This window comes from Amphiprion ocellaris, chromosome 9 (genome assembly GCF_022539595.1).
Source record: "Amphiprion ocellaris isolate individual 3 ecotype Okinawa chromosome 9, ASM2253959v1, whole genome shotgun sequence".
NCBI classification, from domain to species: domain Eukaryota; kingdom Metazoa; phylum Chordata; class Actinopteri; family Pomacentridae; genus Amphiprion; species Amphiprion ocellaris.
The window spans coordinates 5465637-5483420 of NC_072774.1; the positions used below are offsets into that span (position 1 = coordinate 5465637).

At 38.9% G+C, this 17784-nt stretch overlaps 2 protein-coding genes and 1 long non-coding RNA gene across 10 annotated transcripts in view; 2 read left to right on the plus strand and 1 right to left on the minus strand.

Moving 5' to 3' along the window:
• The window catches only part of virma (vir like m6A methyltransferase associated), a 30305-nt gene extending 29535 nt beyond the window's left edge, over window positions 1–770 (plus strand). For 3 of the 5 annotated variants that reach the window (XM_023262585.2, XM_023262587.2, XM_023262589.2), the window contains 2 exons: window positions 98–244; window positions 328–770. In XM_023262585.2, the coding sequence (XP_023118353.2) occupies window positions 98–244; window positions 328–590 (410 nt within the window). In that variant the 3' untranslated portion in view covers window positions 591–770. The remainder of the gene's footprint in view (window positions 1–97; window positions 245–327) is intronic. The other 2 variants (XM_023262586.2, XM_023262588.2) reach the window with 1 other exon arrangement.
• A 1089-nt stretch (window positions 771–1859) lies between these two features.
• Window positions 1860–10247, minus strand: rnf41l (ring finger protein 41, like). 2 transcript variants are annotated; one of them, XM_055013808.1, is made up of 7 exons: window positions 9859–10247; window positions 9570–9776; window positions 7351–7490; window positions 5357–5519; window positions 5144–5264; window positions 3056–3247; window positions 1860–2573 (listed from the first exon to the last, which is right to left on the minus strand). In XM_055013808.1, exons 2-7 carry the CDS (start codon window positions 9773–9775, stop codon window positions 2175–2177), a joined length of 1221 nt encoding a protein of 406 aa, XP_054869783.1. In that variant the 5' UTR covers window position 9776; window positions 9859–10247; the 3' UTR covers window positions 1860–2174. The 2 variants fall into 2 exon arrangements, with proteins under 2 accessions (XP_054869783.1, XP_035800496.1); XM_035944603.2 differs by lacking the exon at window positions 3056–3247 and having other exon boundaries at window positions 9859–10244.
• Window positions 10248–12218: 1971 nt separating this feature from the next.
• Window positions 12219–17745, plus strand: LOC129349625 (uncharacterized). Of its 3 annotated transcripts, none has more exons than XR_008602688.1 (4): window positions 12219–12307; window positions 13204–13304; window positions 15062–17229; window positions 17446–17745. It is a non-coding gene; the product is annotated as an uncharacterized LOC129349625 (long non-coding RNA). The 3 variants fall into 3 exon arrangements; XR_008602689.1 differs by lacking the exon at window positions 17446–17745 and having other exon boundaries at window positions 15062–15162; window positions 16887–17289; XR_008602687.1 differs by lacking the exon at window positions 17446–17745 and having other exon boundaries at window positions 15062–17289.
• The last annotated feature ends 39 nt before the right edge of the window (window positions 17746–17784 follow it).

A 17784-nucleotide genomic window follows, 5' to 3' on the forward strand; every position in this document is an offset into this window, starting at 1 on the left:
AAAGTTTCACATTTTAGATCATAAAGATTAAGAGATGCTGTGAAAGACTTGCATTGGCCAGCAGAGGGTGACAGATTGTCTCTTTTTGCTTCTTCAGGGAACTACACTCGAAGAGAAGGAGGCCGAGGTTCATCGTGGAGCGGACAAGTTCCCGCCGTCACTCACAGAGGAACCTACAGCGAACCCCGGGGAGGTCAGAGCAACTTCACGAGAGGACCGTTACCCTCCCGACAACCGCCAGCGAGTAAGAAGTTCACGCCGACACACACCTTCTGTACTGTAATTTGCATCATGAGTTTCTAAAACACTGAAAATAAAAAAAAACAGAATTCTTTGACTTCTCCTCTCCAGGCACGTATCGACTGGCTCCCCGTGATCGAGCGCCGCGAGGCCGAGGGGGCACCGGGCTGTCGTGGCTCAGCGGGGGAGGCGGCGGCGGCAGCGTCGGAGGAGGAGGCGGCGGCGGGGGAGGCGGCGGAGGAGGAGGAGGAGGAGGAGGAGGAGGAAGAGGGTCTCAGGGGAGCAAGTTCAGCGGCGGGGGAGGCAGCGGAGGCGGGAGGGGCAGACATGTTCGCTCCTTCACCAGGTAAACTCACCTGGACAGTGACTGCGGCCCCTCGTGGCACCAAATGGACCAATCGGGATAGCGCGTACGCTGTCTCCATGGAAACGTGGCGGTATGATGTTGTCACAATGACGTACAGACTGTGTTGATGTTTTCTGTTTTGTTATGAGTCGTAATCAGAGAATAAAGCTGATAGTAAATAAGATTACACTTGTGTTTTTAAGCTAATAACGAACTGATGCAGACAGTAAAGTTTCTGAAATACACAAAAGAAGTGAGAGTGCAAAATCACTTGAATAGCTGCATTATTTCTTAGTTGAACCGTGGGATGTTTCCTCTTATAAAGAATTGAAAACGAATACTTTAGAAAGACCACATTGAAATTTCAGGCCTCAAAAGTTGAAACTCGGTACAACAAAAGTGAATCCGCCTGTAACCCCTGAAACGCAGCCTGTTTTTAACACATATTTTTGTCCTTGACGTCCCTTTTTAAGTGATGCGCAACAGTTAAAATATACTTTAGATATTGTTTGTGGTGATAGAAGTATTTAGTGATACAGAGAGCAGAATGATGGTTTAACCCAAAATAAAACACTTGTTTCTAGCTTTGCCAACAAGGACGTTCAGAGAATCATTCCAGTGTTAAAATAATTATGTTGTCGCACAAAAATACATTGGGTTTTCACCACAAACTCTGCTATATAACATGAAAGCTACAGTGCCTGTTAAGTCTTCACCCCCTTTGGAAGTTTGCTCAATTCATTTACCCAAGAATTTACCCAAAAAAAGACTCTTTAATGTCAAAGTGAAACAGATTTCTACGTTTCTCACAATCCCCATGTAACTTGACAGCAGTTTTGCAAAGAAGAATAGGGTTAAATACATGCATAGGGGGTGAATAGTTATGCAATCATCTGTTTTATGTTTTATATTTTTAATTAACTGATGTTATGTTGTAGAAATCTGTTTTCACTTTGTTATGAAAGAGGCTTTTTTGGTGCATTTTTGTCAAAAAAGCAGAATTAAATCGACCGTGATTCACTGTTGAAAAGCAACAAAAAAGAGGAAAATTTTAAGGCAGTGAATATGTTTTATAGGCATTATATGCCACCTTTCTGCCTAGAATCACTTCTCATGCCTTGTTTTTCACATGATAGACTTCACATTATGAGTCAAAACACTGTTTAGGTAAGTTCTGGTGATGCTAAGACGCTCCAAGACGCATTTTCTGGGTAAAAACGACAGCATCAGACGACTAACTGAGGAGAAAGCTCGAGATAATAAAGACCTGGAGTCAAGAAAATAACCACCTTTAATGGAAACCTGAGGGACACAAAATCCAAGTGGCATCAAACAATCATTTGTTTGACAGAAGAGCCTACAAACTGAACGTTTACTTTCACATAAACCTGCTGGGAATGAATTACACAAGAAGAACTGTCTTTAAAGCACCAGACAGCTCATTCCACAGCGTCAAAGTTTCTTTACTTTTTACCTGATGATTAATCAAAACTCTCGCTAAAAAAACAACCATAGAGCCGAAGTTCTAAACTCCCATCCATCTAAAGATTTATTGTCTTGCAGTTTGGCTAACGTTCTCAGGTTGTGCTCAGATGACCGTCACCTCCCGGCTCTTCCTTTTGATGCAGTCCAGCGTCAGACTCCTGGTTCCTCCTCTCCTTGTCGCTTCTCCCAGCTGAGGTGACGGAGGCGGACCTGACGGATGTGAAGCCGAATGCAGCGACAGACTGGAGGCGTGTAAAGTTAAACCAGCCTCTCTTTGCTGGTGTCTTATCGGCTCAGTGTGCAGCTCCCAGCTCTGTGGATCCACCTGACTCTGGTCCCTGGACGCCTGGTCGGCAGGAGGCTGGCTCCTGGTGGGCTGAAGGTTTCTGAGGAGCTCCAGCAGCTCCCTCTTCTCCAGCTCTGCTTCAGCCAGCTCCTGCCTCCTCAGACGCTCGGCTCCCAGCAGGGCTCGCATGTCGCACATCACCCGGGACAACTGACCCTGCAAGAGAAGACTAAACATTACCCAACGTGAACAAAAGTTTACATTCATCATCATGGCATCATGGCAGGCTTCAGTTTCCAGTGACTCCTATGAATCTTAATTTTCTCTGATGGAATCCTTGAAACACACGCATCTTTGTCACCAAAACAGAAACAATCTTGCACTTTGTTCTTTCACAGGTTTATTAAAGGTTTTCTGGTAATGTGACTAAATCTGCTGGGTCAAAATATACAAACGACAAATCTAATATTTGGCTAAACGTCATTTAGCCATTTTCTCCTCAATTAGCAGCTTTTGGTAGCTGCTTACAACCTTCTGGTTGTATCTTTGACCCTCCTCTGGAAACAACTGGTGCAGTTAATTAAATGTGTTGGATTTTTATCTTGTTTGTTCAACAGATTCTCGATTAGGTTTAAGTCAGGACTTTGGAAAGACCAGTCTAAACCCTTAATTCTATCTTGATTTAACCATTTGTTTACCTCTTCTGCTGTGTGTTTGGTGGTGTTGTCTTGTTGAAACATCCAACTGCATCCAAGATCAACCTTCTGGCTGATGATTTTAGGTTTTCCAGAAGAATATGGAGGTAATCCTCTTTCATTACAGGGGTCCTCGATGTACGACGTCCTCGGCCTACGGCGTTTCGTCGTTACATCAGAGCTGGTTACGTGGAACTAGTTGGTGAGTAGAGCGGATGAATACGTCATCATGCGACGCTATAAGATGGCTTTGTTTACATTCGCCAGTTCTAAGCCACCTTGGGTTATGCTACATTTGCTAACTTTTTGCCCTTCATTATTGCTCCCAAGGGAGGTTCCAACTTAGGCGAAAATTGACTTATGTCGCACCGTAGGAACAGAACTCCGACGTAAGTTGAGGACCTCCTGTATTCCGTTTACTTTGTTAAAACAACCCCAGAGCATGATACTGCCACCACCATGCTTGATGGTAGGTTTGATGTTCTTGGGGTTAAAGGCCTCAGATTCTCTCCACCAAACATATTTCTGCTCATTGTGGCCAAATATCAACCTTCTTGCTTTATCTGACCCCAGACCAAACCCTTAGAAGATCCTTTCTTGTTCCACATGATCAGCAGCAAACTTCAGTTAAATTTTAAGGTTTTGCTTCTGGAGGAAGTACTTCTGTCTTCATTATTCAGTTTTTTAGGTCAAGACTTTGGAAAGACCAGTCTAAACCCTTAATTCTAGCTTGATTTAACCATTTGTTTACCACTTTTGAAACATCCAGTTGCATCCAAGATCAATCTTCTGGCTGATGATTTTTGGTTTTCCTGAAGAATGTGGAGGTAATCCTCCTCCTTCGTGATTCAGTTTACTTTGTGCAAAACAGCCCCAGAGCATAATACTGCCACCACCATGCTTAACAGTAGGTTTGGTGTTCTTGCCATTAAAGGCCTCACCTGCTCTCTTCCAAATATATTTCTGGTCTCTTTAGCCAAATGGTTACATTTTTGGGAGTCACTGGATACTCAGTATGGCTATGATATGGATTGTCTCCGATGTAAAATTTGTTCACAACTTTACTTTCCTATGTGACTGGCAGCTGTGATTACAGCATTTTGAAGGAGCAGATTAGTTGTACTAGACATTTTGCATCTTCACAACTTATTCTGCTGCAGAGTTTAAATGTGTACAGTTAAGCCCTAATACAGTTCAATTCAATTTTATTTATATAGCGCCAATTACAGTCAAATTGTCTCAAGACGCTTTACAGAACCCATATGCCTGACCCCCAGAGCAAGCCAAAAGGCGACAGTGGCAAGGAAAACACCCCTTTAACAGGGAAAAAACCTCGAGCAGAACCCGGCTCTAATGTGGGGGGACCCATCTGCCTGCTGGCCGGATGGGTTGAGAGGAACAGAAGAGGTTGAGGGGTAGAGGGGTAGAGGGATGGGAGAAGAGGGGGGTGGGAAATAAGGAACATATAACATACAGTTGGATACATATATGATAAGCTAGATGATATGTACAAAGTACAAGCTAGCATTGAAATTGATTCATAGTTTACTGTTATGATGTAAACTACATGGTACAGTACGTAGTAAAATGTTTTGTGTACCTGACCTGGCTTGTACACACAAAACAAAGAGCCTGCGTAGGTAGGTATGTCGTAGGTATATTGGTATATATAGTAGGTTTACACATACCCATCCCAAATTTTTATTTAGTGTGAATTTTTATTTGACCAATACCTTTTTTTCTGGCTGAAAATGATGCAAAGAAGTCATAAAAGACCGTAGGATACTGTGTGAGAGATGTTAAGGGTGAATTTGAACTGTTTCTATGTTTTTTTGCTCTGTTCCTTTGTATGCCAATCTCCAGCTCAGCCAAAATAGAAATTGCCAGTATCAGATGAAAGGGAATATAAATTGCATTGTCTTAACAAAATGCAGAAATATCCCATTTTTGTTATTTTATTACATTTTGGGGGAAAACACAGGAAAAACTGCCTTTTGTCACTTGTTTATATCATTTCCAGCCAGAGGAAACCTGTTGGTTAAGTAAAAATTCACTATAAATCAACATCTGTCCTGTGTATGAATAGTTCACCTTTAGCTCCTCCACTTCGCTCTTCAGCTGCGACTCTTTCTGCACCATGTGTCTCCTCTGAGAGTCCAGCCGAGACTCCATCTCTCGTCTCACCTCCTCCACCTTACACAGCATCTCCGCCCTGCAGTCAACATGTACAGTTAAGACCTACAGTACAAACAGTGACATTACCTGATGAATCAGACGTTTCCATGACAACAAGGACAAGCTCACCTGAGCAGCTCCACCTCCGCTCGCAACTCCGCCACACAGTTGTGCTGTGATTGGTCCACAGAGAGCAGAGTGTGTCCACAGCCGTTGGGACACTCTCTGCTGCGGAAGTTGCATTCGGACAGGTGAGCCTCTAAGCCCCGCCTCTCTACCTGCATGGGACAACCTGACAGGGAAGCATGAGGTAGTCAGTTTTATACGTGCGTGCATAAACATTTTACACAATCAAATTGGCTTTCAGTCATGGCTGTGGTTAAAAAGCCAAATGGAAAATGGTCAGATGTGATGACAAATCCAACATAAAGACACACAAACAACCAAACCCAGAATGTAAAAAGTCAAACTTCACTGCAAACGTAACTGGAGCTTATTCTTAGTTTCAACATGACGTAATGGTCAGATATTCTGTAATTCTGTTTCTGTTTCAGACAAATGACCAAATATATCATTTTTAGTTATCTGTCAGTATATATGTTATTCTTTCTAGTGTGTAAAAATTGGTTTGTGGTGTTTTTTACAGAACAAATTGATCGACTTTTTGAAATTTAGAAAGCTGAGGTTCATCCATATTTGTTTATTTTTGTGTCAAATAATGTTTTTTTTTAAGTTAATTACTCATAAAAATTAAATAGTTCCAACTAGTAGTTCCATGCTATTTTTTAAAAGCTTTATGTACTTAATTACCATAATTACTCCGCCATGGAAAGCAGTGGAGTAATGTAGCAGTCGCCGATGATTTGCCTGTCTGTCTCTTTGTCTGTCTGTTAGCAACATTACTCAAAAACGGACTAACAGATTTGGATGAAATTTTCAGGGAAGATCAGAAATGACACAAGGACCAACTGATTAGATTTTGGCAGTGATGTGGCTTATAGTCTGGATCCACGGCTTTGTTAAAGATTCCTGTATCATTGCGAGATAGCGGCACAGCGTCACTGTAACTATGACAGCAAGTGAACACTACATCAGCTGCCTGTTTACGATCACATGATTGAGATCCTACTACAAATCCACCACTGTGGACTTATCGGGACTTATCTGTCAGAAATGATGCAAGGAACAATTGATTAAATTGTGGGGGTGTTTCTGAGTCTCATCAATTCCTGCCACCCGCTACATATTTAGATCACGCTATTCAGTATCCGTACATAACGTACACATGCATAACACATGCCTGTGCTCAGCGCAAGGTCATTTTGATTTAAGATTTCATCCATCAAAACTGATATGACTGAGCAACCTTGGCAGAGTATCTTTAAAAAATCCGCGGATCCAGACTATAAGCCGCATCACTACCAAGATCTAATCAGGTGGTCCTTGTGTCATTTCTGACCTTCCCTAAAAGTTTCATCCAAATCTGTTAGTCCGTTTTTGAGTAATGTTGCTGACAGACGGAATAACAGACAGAGAAACGTATGCCAATCGTGACAAAACTCCACCGCATTCCTTGGCGGAGTAAAAATATAGACGTACAGGAAAAAGAGGAGTACCTGTAGCATGAGTAGAACATTTTTATGCGTTTATCCTTCTCACTGCACTCTTATGACTCATTTTTGCCCAAATAAAGTAAAAAGATCACAGCAATCAGGCAGCAGTTTAAGCATCAGATGTGGTTCTTGGTTTTTATCGCTGCAGAAAGCCACACTTCATGCACACTCACTGTAACTGTACCTACCACAGTGGTAGCATATGAACTCTCCACCTGCCAACAACAGGCCACAGACACATCATGAGCTCCGCATTCTTTTATATACGTTTAAATCGCTCATTAAAGAGTGATGGAAAGTCGACCCTGGGTGACTCGGCATGAGGCCTTCGGGTGCCTCCAGTCCCACAGTCGCACTTGTTTGTGTTGTGGCCATGGCAACCATAGAACCACCTGCCGTTCACAGAGGTGTCCTGTTACCTCCGTATCATCCAGGTCCATGAGGATTACAGTTTATAATTACTGTATCTTTATATAACTGTGCATCAGAGGAGCAGAGAGGTGTCGGTACCTGTGTTGGAGCAGGATATGAAGGCAAACTCGCACTCGTCCTCATGTGTGTGGAGACTCTCCAGAGAGCAGATCACCTCGCATCCCTGCCCAGCGTTCACACAGCGGATCTGCAGGCGGCTCAGGTCGTTACGCATGTACCTGCCAGGAAACACAGAGACGGAATAAACAGCCATTATGCAGGAGAATAATGAGTCAAAGTCACATTTATTCAACTAAAGCACAATTAAAGAACAGCTAGAGTTGGACCAAAGTGCTTTAGGAAGCCACACAACACTGGAAAACACAATGAAGATCAAGAATAAAGAGAATAAAACGCTACAACACAATAATAAATATTTTTATACCATCTGGTTCCTTGCTGCTCTATCCAGGGTTTGAAAATATAAGAGTTCTGCTAAATCCGGTGGCATCAACCCATTTAACCCTCTGAGCTTTAATGAATTACCATTTTAAAGTTAAAAAAATTAAATAAAAAATTTAAAGTCTTTTATAGACATGAAACTTCTTCTGCTTAATATGATTATTTCACGTTTGCAAAACCCTGAACAGAAGAGATGTCTCGTGTTCATTTATCACCTCCATAAAAAAAATTCTAAATGTATAAAAAAAACGAAGTCACGTAAAACTGTTGTATTTTATATTTACATCATTTCATTGTACATTAAAAAGAAGGTTTTTTTAATTAAAAATGAGTGAATTATCCCCATTGAATCATGATCTGTTAGAGGTAAAGAACACCACTGCACTGAATATTGATAGAAATCGACTAGCAGTGCACATCTGAGCTAGATTTTGATGCAAAGGCTCAAAATAGTGTATTTACGGGCACATATTAATAAGAAAATACCATAATAAATATGGTCTTTAGAAATAACCTAAGATCTGAGCTTTGGTGGGGCTTGCATTTTAGATTTCTTCTAGTTAATTAGGGTAAGGACTTACTAATAAATATAATAATCAGATATTGTATTCGAACAATAAGCTCTTTTTGAGAAAAAAAAAAGATGTCCACATATGTGAACAGAACGAGTCTTTTATTTGCAGCCTGAACACGTTTCATTGCCATTGTTTGCATTTATACCTGTTTCAACTTCAGAACGTGGATATGGAAGAAGAAAATTTTGCAAAAAGCATGCAACATATCCAAAAACCTTGACAATTTGCTCATGTTTTGTTTTTATTTTTTTGTAACACTCCACAACTGCAACTCGTTCACAATAGGAATGTCCTTTTTAAAATGTCAGAAAATGTACTAAAAAAGCTTTTTAGTTTACCTTAGGATCACAGAAGCTATAGTGGGAACTACTTTCTGAAATTCTGCAGGTAAAATTATGTTTTTCGGAAACAATTAGCGAAATAAATGGCATTTTAATAATCATTAGTCATATTCTTGTTCTTGATTAGGACTTCAACTAACATTTAATTTTTTTTACAATTAATTTGTTGATTATTTGCACCATTATTTGATTATTATTGATATTTTTGATCTTCGAAATGTAAAAAAAGTACGAAACAAGCCTTTTAGTTTACCTTAGGATCACAGCAGCTATAGTGGGAACTGTTTTCTGAAATTTTGTTGGTAAAAGGTTAAAGGTTGTTGGTTCAAAGGTTAAATATAAATATGGGTACCTTAGCTAAAGAGAAGCATTGCATATTCTATTGCACATATAGAACGGTAGTTTCGGCATAATATCCACCACAGACTCATAAAATATCTGCAGCAGCATACAGTTTACCATAGAAATTATTTTTTTCTGGTGATTTTTATTATCTGTAACTTGGCAAAACAGGAAAAAATCTGTAAAATAACAATAAACTACTTTTTAACCCTCATGTTGTCTTCATTTATGGGCATCAAAAAATATTGTTTCCTTGTCTGAAAAAAATGCAAAAATTCAGCAAAAAAATTCCCCAAATTTCTGAAAATTTGCAAAACCTTCAGGAAGAAAATTCCAATAATTCCTTAAAAGTTTCCCTTCAAAGTTTTATTTTATTTTCAAAAAATGAGTAAAAATCTTCCAAAAAAATCTTAAAAATATCTAAAGTGATTCCATAAATATCTGTAAAACTTCTAATATTTTCCTTAAGAACATTCACAAAAAAATCAACCAAAATCCAGCGAAATTTGCTGGACGACACGAGGGTTAAAAACATTTTTGTCAGGAGTAGAGATAACAGAAACCTCATTAGAAGCACCAGGTGATCCTCCAGACTGACCTATACAGCGGTTTGAGGCTGCCCACGTCCAGCGGCTGTCTGTCTTCAGGACAGGAGTGATGGTGGAGCAGCCAGCTGCTGATGCAGGCGCTGCAGTAGGCGTGTTCACAGGGCGCCTGGAGGGGGCGCTCTAACACGTCCCGGCACACACAGCACAGCAGCCCCTCATTCACATAACCCACAAACCTCTCCAGATCATAGCCCATCCTGCAACGTTACACAGCTCATGAACACAACACGGGGACACAGCTAGAAAGAAAACTCTTGATTTTTTTTTGTTTCTTCTTACCTGAAGATTGAACTTCCTCTTTCTGCAGCTCTTCCCTCTGACTCCACTTGTTCCTCTTATCTCTCTGCTTCTACTCTCTCCTTCATGCTCTCTGCTAGCTCCATCCAGGTGAGGGTCTCCTGCCTCCCCTTAAGCCCTCCCCTACCTGTGGGAGTGCGTCTCTATGGAGAGATCGCCGTGACAACCAGGGTTCAGGATACAGGCGGGCAGCTGTCAGACGAGATCAGATCAGATCAGAGAGGCAGACAGAATTACAGCAGAAAGAGAAGCAGACAGAGTGCAGCAGCAGCAGCAGCATTGAGTTTTCCTCGCCGGCCGACCATTAAAGTGTTGCAGTGACGAGGCCTCCAGAGATTACTGCTGTCCTTCAACCGTTTCTGTGTCTCACACTCACAATCCTGGGTTTCTCTCTGGATGTGGGATTAACGTGGATTACACTCTCTCCCTCTCTGATTGGATTACAGAACACACAACATCAGATGGCACAAAAACACATGACCACAAGAATCAAAGAGCAGCCCGAACGCCCCGCACTCATCACCATTGTTCCTTTGTAGTTTTATTAAAGTTAATTTAATGTAGGGAGGGAGGAAAATGCTGCAAATTAAAAACACTCAAACACAAGGGAAAGTCTTCAATATAAAGTTTTACTGATGTATGAGAGGATTGTCAATAAAATGATCTCTATGTGCAAAAAAGTGCAAATTAGTATTGGTCCTCTTATTGTTTTCTTTAACCCTCCTGTTGTCCTCATTTACGGGCACCAAAAAATATTGTTTCCTTGTCTGAAAAAAAATCCCAAAATTCAGCAAAAAAATTCCCCAAATTTCTGAAAATTTTCAAAACCCTTTCGGAAGAAAATTCCAATAATTCCTTAAAAATTTTATTTTTAAAAAAATTCCCTAATTTGGCAAGAAAATTCTTGTAATTATTTTCAAAAAATGAATAAAAATCTTCCAAAAAAAATCCTAAAAATATCTAAAGTGATTACATATATATCAGTAAAACTTCTAGCATTCTCTCAAGAACATTCACAGAAAAATCAACTAAAATCCAGCGAATGTCGCTGGATTTTAGTTGATTTTTTTTGTGAATGTTCTTAAGAAGTATTTTTAGCATTTCTTTTTTTCCACCCAAAAATGTTCAAAGATTTCCCCAAAATGTGGACGTCAGAAGTTTCACTGTGAACATATATTTTTTTCCACATTTTCAAACTTTACACCGGGTCAATTTTGACCTGCAGGACGACACGAGGGTTAAATAGTATATTATTGATTTATTAATGCTGGTGTTTTATCATGGAAGCTACATTTTTAATGGTGAAGCAAATACAAACTTTTTTTAAATAAAAGATTGCTATTATTTGTGTCAAATAAATGTAGTGGAGAAATATACAAGATTTCTCCCTGAGAGGAAGATAAACTGAATAAAGTAAAACTATCTCATAAATAAATGCAATACTTGACTATATGTACCTTTAGACAGGCTTTTCATTGACCTGTAGCTGCTTCATTTTATTTAATTTTATTTATTTATTGTTTTTGATGCACTGTAATTTAGCTGTTGCTCCACTGTTTTAACAATTTGTTACATTTATCATTATTTTGTTTTTATCCTTGTTTTATTATTGTTGTAAAGCATTTTGTGATTTTGTATCTGTGAAAGGTGCTATATAAATAAATTTTACTTTCTGTTCATCGCTGTTTTGTTCGTGTTTAATTCAGTTCAATAAAACTTTCTATCTGTTTTTTAACTATTTGTCCCCAGCCGAGCAATAGTTGTAACAGCCATGTGGTAGTTAAAATAGGATAAATAAAATTATATTAATACATTTTAATTGGAATATGCTAAAACTATAATAAAATAAAAATATTGTAAACTAAATAAAAAGTAAATAAAAATTGTTAATTCACATATTAAATAAATTAACAGTAATGCCTAAACAAATGGTGAAACGGTCCGTGTATTTATCTGGCAATTGGATTTTCCGTTCTGAATCAGGTATTGAAAAACAAAAAACGAGTGGTTATTTGATCTTCGTTTTAAAATACAAAAATCAAAATTGAAATACAAGGCGTTTTTCCTTTTCATGATCAAAAAGGGATATACGAAATTTTAAAAATGCTTTGATTTTCATTTTATATTTAGAATAACAAAAAAATAAAATCAGTAAGAGCCAGAAACAAAAAAGGTCAGTTTTTTTCATTTTCTGAGACCGGAAGTGGTCATCAGCAAATGTGGAGCCAAAGGACAACAAGATTCTCAGAGGGCGGAGCCAGAGAGCAGTGATTGGTCAGACTGACTGAGAACCAGAGAGCAGTGATTGGTCAGACCATAGATAATATAGAAGACAGCGCGCTAGCGGATCTAGTCTGCTGTATGTATCTATGGTCAGCACGTCTGGTAGCATCTCTGGCTGCTGTTGCCCCTGTTTTTGGAGTAAAACACGGTAAGAAGATAAATATTTCTAACCAGCAGTGTTGTTTTATTGTACGTTAAGTCAGCGACTTGTGAAGAGTTGTGTTTTGTCGTGTTTGAGCAGTTGGTCCGGACGCGTTAGCTAGCTAAGCGGCTAAGTTAGCTAGCGGGCTAATTAACACAGGTGGCTAACTTACCCGCTGAACACCTGTGTTAGTTGCTGCTGCAGCTGTCCTCATTATTAGAATGACTTTCTCAACCTGTATTTCTCTGCTGTGTATTTTAGCTTTTAAAAAAGTTATTTTACTTTAAGGTTAACCGAAACCCGTTCAGCTGCACTGAAGTTTAACATTCAGCTGGTTTGAATTAAACTGCGCTTAACTTAACATTGCGCAACATTACCTCTCTGAATCTCCATAATTTCATTAAATTCCTTCTCTCTTCCACTGCTTAAGTTCAATCCAGTATATAAAGTGACATTAATAAACTAACAACCAGCCATTGTATTTATTTATTACTGCATGTATTTGTAGTAAAACATGAGTTGAAACATCCTGCTTTTGGATCTAGAACTGCACAAGCCGTTCATTTTCAGTCACCTGATGAGTTAAACTCCCCCTTTTATGTGAGGTTGAAGCAGAAAGTCTGAGTTAACAAAGAAAGTTGTTTATAATTTGCGATACCTGTTATCTCTTACTGAGGCTTTAGTTTTTGTTGAGCCGATTTACACATAGAAACTTTGTTCAGGAAGATTTCTCAGTAGCTCAGAGGACAGGCTGCTTTTTACACAACCTTGTAAGAGAATGTCTGTCAATGCTTTCAGCAGAATTTAGAAACACAACACTTCCTAAACAGATATTTTGAGGCTGTGAGGTTGAACGTTTGAGAGTCTATCAGTGTGTTTGTTTGTGGTCTTTCTGTTTCTAGGTGGAAGCTGAATTAGTGAGGATGACTCCTGCTCCTGTCATCTCTAAACTCCTCCCACATCTTTACCTGCACAGGAGGAAAATCACTCCTGTAGAATGCAGGTATGTTTGTCATTATTATAAAAAGATGTTGCCTGGTGACCTGTCAGAAACCCATTATACAGAGTAAGCCAAAATAATGTTTACACACATCAGGAAAAGAAAAACTTGCATAAATATTTCAATACCAAATTTATTCAGACATCACGAGATTAATAAAAGTTATCTTTGGCCTCTACAATTACAAGAGGTGCTCAAAGTGGTGGCCACTGGCTTCCAGACATTTCTGTTGTGTTGTAGACGTCACTTGTTGATGCTCCATTCATGAGGGTAGCGCCATCTGTTGGGAAAACATCGTACAACAGGACACAGAGTTATCGTGATTTGATCAAACTTAGAAAGAGGACTCTATATGTATAGAAGTACTTATACAAATGAAATATTTATAAAAGTTTTTCTCTTCTTGATGTGTGTACATTATTTTGGTTGACTCTGACTCTGTGAACTTAATGAGAACAAAACTGTCATTTAATTGTTGCTCTGAAAGCTTCTTTAGTGAAAACCGGCTGGTGTTGTGCTTTGAAACAAACTGCTGTTGAGGTCTGTGTTTTTAGGTTTAACCCCACAGTTTCTAAATGAACTGACAGTTGTTGTTTTTTTCTCTGATCAATGTGGACGTTATAATTGATGGTAACATTTACTGATCATATAATCAGCATGACAATATAACAGTAGAACATTCTGACCACCTGACTAATACTGTGTTGGTCCCTTTATGCTGCTAAAACTCCTCAGACCCAGTGGTTCATCAGAACCTCTGGGGATGTCCTGTGGATCCTGTGGGTTGCAGGGTGGGTCCTACCTAGACCAGGCTGATCCTGGACCATCCCACAGATGCTCAATCAGATCTGGATGTGGGGATTGTGGAACCCAGGTGGACAGCTTAGCTCTGTCGTGTTCCTCGGACCACTCCTGAGCAGTTTAATTTGTCCTGCTGAGGGAGGCAGCTGGCATCAAGGACTGCTGTTGCCATGGAGACGAGGGGGTTGTTTGTCCTGCAGTGTTTAGGTGGTGGTACATGTCAAACATCCACATGAACGTCAAGGTTTCCCAGCAGAACGTTGCATTAGAACAAGATGATGGATGTTGTTCTCTTCAGCTGTCAGTGGTCAGAATGTTGTGGCTGATTGGTGGATCTGTCTGCCTTTACTCTGACATCCAGAGTTATACAAAAGTGTAGTATGTGTGCAGTGCAGAAGAGATTTACTTTATTGTATGCATTTTTAGTGGTCCCAGCAGAGAAAATCATATCCATATACAGATTTTTATTAATTCCAGGGCTGGTTCAGTAAAGATTATAATAATAACTACATCAGATAATTCTTGGTCGCAGTTGGAATTTTGCAGACTGAGAGGTGGTTGAGAAGGTTTGCAGTTCTTGTTTGAGCAAAATATGTTATAATAGAAGATCTTTATTGTCATTGCACATGAAATTCTCTGCAAACCAGCAAAGTGCATCAGTCTGAGGGATCTAAAAATAAATAAGTAAAAAAAAATGCATCTAAAGCCAATAATAAACAGAATATTTTGAGGGAATATTGTAAAAAGGAAAGAAAAGCTCCATTCTCACTCCTCTCAGGATAAACTGTCATTAAAATTGACTTTAAGTTTAGCTTCAACACGAGATAATAACATTTACTTTCATTACTGATGTTGTCAAGTTTTAATAAAGTTCATGCTACTTTTATAAAATGATGAAAGTGAATAAATTGTATTTCTGTGATCTGTGTTTGATTTCTGTCTTTTCTCCTGTCATCCAGATGTTCAGAGGGAGATGATGCCACATCTGGTCCAGCTGATGGAAGGTCTTGAAGTTCTCTGACTGGCCTCGACTGAAGATGGTCGTCTCACTGGATTTAAGGTTCAGATGCTCAGTAACAAACTCCACCAATGAGCCAACAGGGAAGCTTTAGGTTTATTAAATGTTGCTCTGAAGGTATCGCTGTTTTTCTTTGTGAATGCAATGTGCTCCAACTGAAACTTGAATTAGAACTTAGAAGTAAATCCTTCCATCTGAAGGGATTTAGTTGCATTAATAACCTCATAACATTGTAATTTTTATTCCAGTCTTGGCTGGAAATAGAATCTCTGTATTGATTCAGGTAAAAACTGAACTTCACAGCATGTTGGAGCAAAACAACCAGATGAAAACTGTGATGGTGTTGGATTGTCAGACCGTAATGTTGCAGCTCAAAGCAGCTTTTCTATCTCAGTTCATTCTGACATTCAGCTATGAATCAACACAGCAGATGGTGATCCATGCTGTGGAAGTCTCACATCTCCTGATTTAATGGAGCTGCTTTGCACTTTTTACACTGTTTATTCACCAACACTTTATTTAGTAAAAGTCCCATCTAGTTTTCATGAGGAATGTGATGTTTTAATTTCTCTGTGAATAACTGCAGTCTAATGCAACAGCTGGAGTTGTAACATCTGTCCTGATATTGATCATGAAGTATTGATCAGAATACTTATGGTTAGCAGTCATCCCTGTAGTTTTACATTAAAATCTTTACTTGTGTTGTGAACTTTGGTAAGAAGCAGAAACATTAGCGTTGCCATGGATACATGAGTGTTAAATTCTGTCCATGTTTCCATTTTGGGAAATGCAGTCCAGATGAGTTTGTTTTTACTGCCAGCTACCATTCAGTCTGAGATATTAAGAATAAATAAATGTGCATAATGTGGAAATGAACAGATTTTATTTTTATTTATTCCTACAGTTGCTGCATGTAAAGTTCCAGAATGTGGAGGAATTTAGTCTCACAATGACAGACAATAAATATTATCTGAAAGTCAGGTTATTGTTGTTTATCAGCACAATACAAAAAGATTAATGTTAGAAATATTCCAGTTAAGACTCTAAGAATATCATGATTTATGTAAATTTACCTCAATAATATGAATGTTCAGGTTAAGATTGTACAGTGATATTTATTATGTAAGTTTAGCTGATTAAAGTTTATGACTCTGCACTAAAATATTATTTAAATTGACATCATTATTATAATATTTAGGGTCAGACTACAGTATTGAGATTAAGAAATCAAATATTCTATAAAATGTAAATACACTGAACTAATCTGGATATATTTAAGTGAGACTCTACAATATTATTTGACACAAATCTATCTAAATCCAAATTTTAATCATTTTTACTCCAAACATTTACTGGACTGATTTAAATATTAAAATCACTCCTTTCTAATCCTCTGCTGTACATTCAAACCTGAGACCTTAAATAGAAACACACAAGTATCTGATTGAAGGAACTTCTGCAGAGTCCTGGTTCCAGAACATGATGATAGAATTATAGACAAACTTTAACAAAAGCTGCCTGAGAGTTTACAGGTTTTTATGTTAGATTTCTTCAGTAATTTAATGAGTTATCAGCAAAAAGCAAGTGTTCATTTGATGAACTTCATTCCCTAAAACATCCAGAATTGGAGCTCATATCTTTGGCAGCTGTAAAGTTTCTGCTCCTTCAAAGTTCACAACACAATGAATGAATTCCTAAAACACTCTCAATGCTGGAGAGCGTTTGATGCTGAAGCACTGACCAGTTTTTCTGTTTCTTCTCTGGAGATGCACAATGAGGGACGTCTGCAGAGACTGAGAAAGAGTCTCACCACATCCTGACATGAGGAAAAAGACTTTATTGAAGACTAGAATGAGAAAAACTATCAGACAGCAGACGGCTGCATTCAAGGTGAGCTCTGAACATTTGATCTGGAACAGGAATTCAATCACGGCAGCATGAGCTTCATTTCAGTCTGTAGCTGCTGAATTCATGGATGAATCATCTGGCACTAGAGAGGAAGACCATCAAACATCCACATCAGCTGATGGAGGTCCAAGAGTCTCACCCAACAAACAACCTACAGAGTGAAGACCTCAAATCTGATTGGACGGCCTCCTATTCAGCCACGTGTGAACAAATGCCTCTAAGCTGATTTGTTTTCTAAAATAAATCTAGTTTGAGTCCTAATCTATGCCTGAGTGTTTGCTTCTTTATGAAGTATCTGATCTGGTGGTTGTTGACCATAGAGTGAACTTTTAACTAACAGGTGGTTCTGGTGGTTGTTGACCATAGAGTGAACTTTTAACAGATGAGAAACAACGACATTTACACTGCTGTTAACAGTTTAGGCTGTTAGATTGTTCCAGATAAGACAAGTACAAGATTCTTCAGAGCCGTTCTACCATGAGCCTGACAGGAAGAACTGCAACAGCTACTGAATGTTCCTGTGTTCCTACAGTAGTGAATTTTAGGTGGACTATACCATTAAACTCACCTTTTAGGTCTACATTGGAGAATTTTAGGTGGAATTTTCTTCCAAACGGTCTTTTAGTCTACATTTAAGGATGTTTAGGATGGTATATTCTTCCAAACCAACTTCTCAGGTCTACATTTCAGGTGGAATATTCCTCCATACTAACGTTTTTGGTCTACATTGAAGGATTTTTTCTAAACCACCCTTTC

Coding starts and splice junctions, on each gene's coding strand:
- rnf41l (XM_055013808.1), bottom strand. CDS start 9,775: ATGGGCTATGATCTGGAGAGGTTTGTGGGTTATGTGAATGAGGGGCTG. Junction 5,520..7,350: donor CATATCCTGCTCCAACACAG/GTACCGACACCT, acceptor CTTCCCTGTCAG/GTTGTCCCATGCAGGTAGAG. Junction 3,248..5,143: donor GCGAAGTGGAGGAGCTAAAG/GTGAACTATTCA, acceptor CTCACCAACTAG/TTCCACGTAACCAGCTCTGA.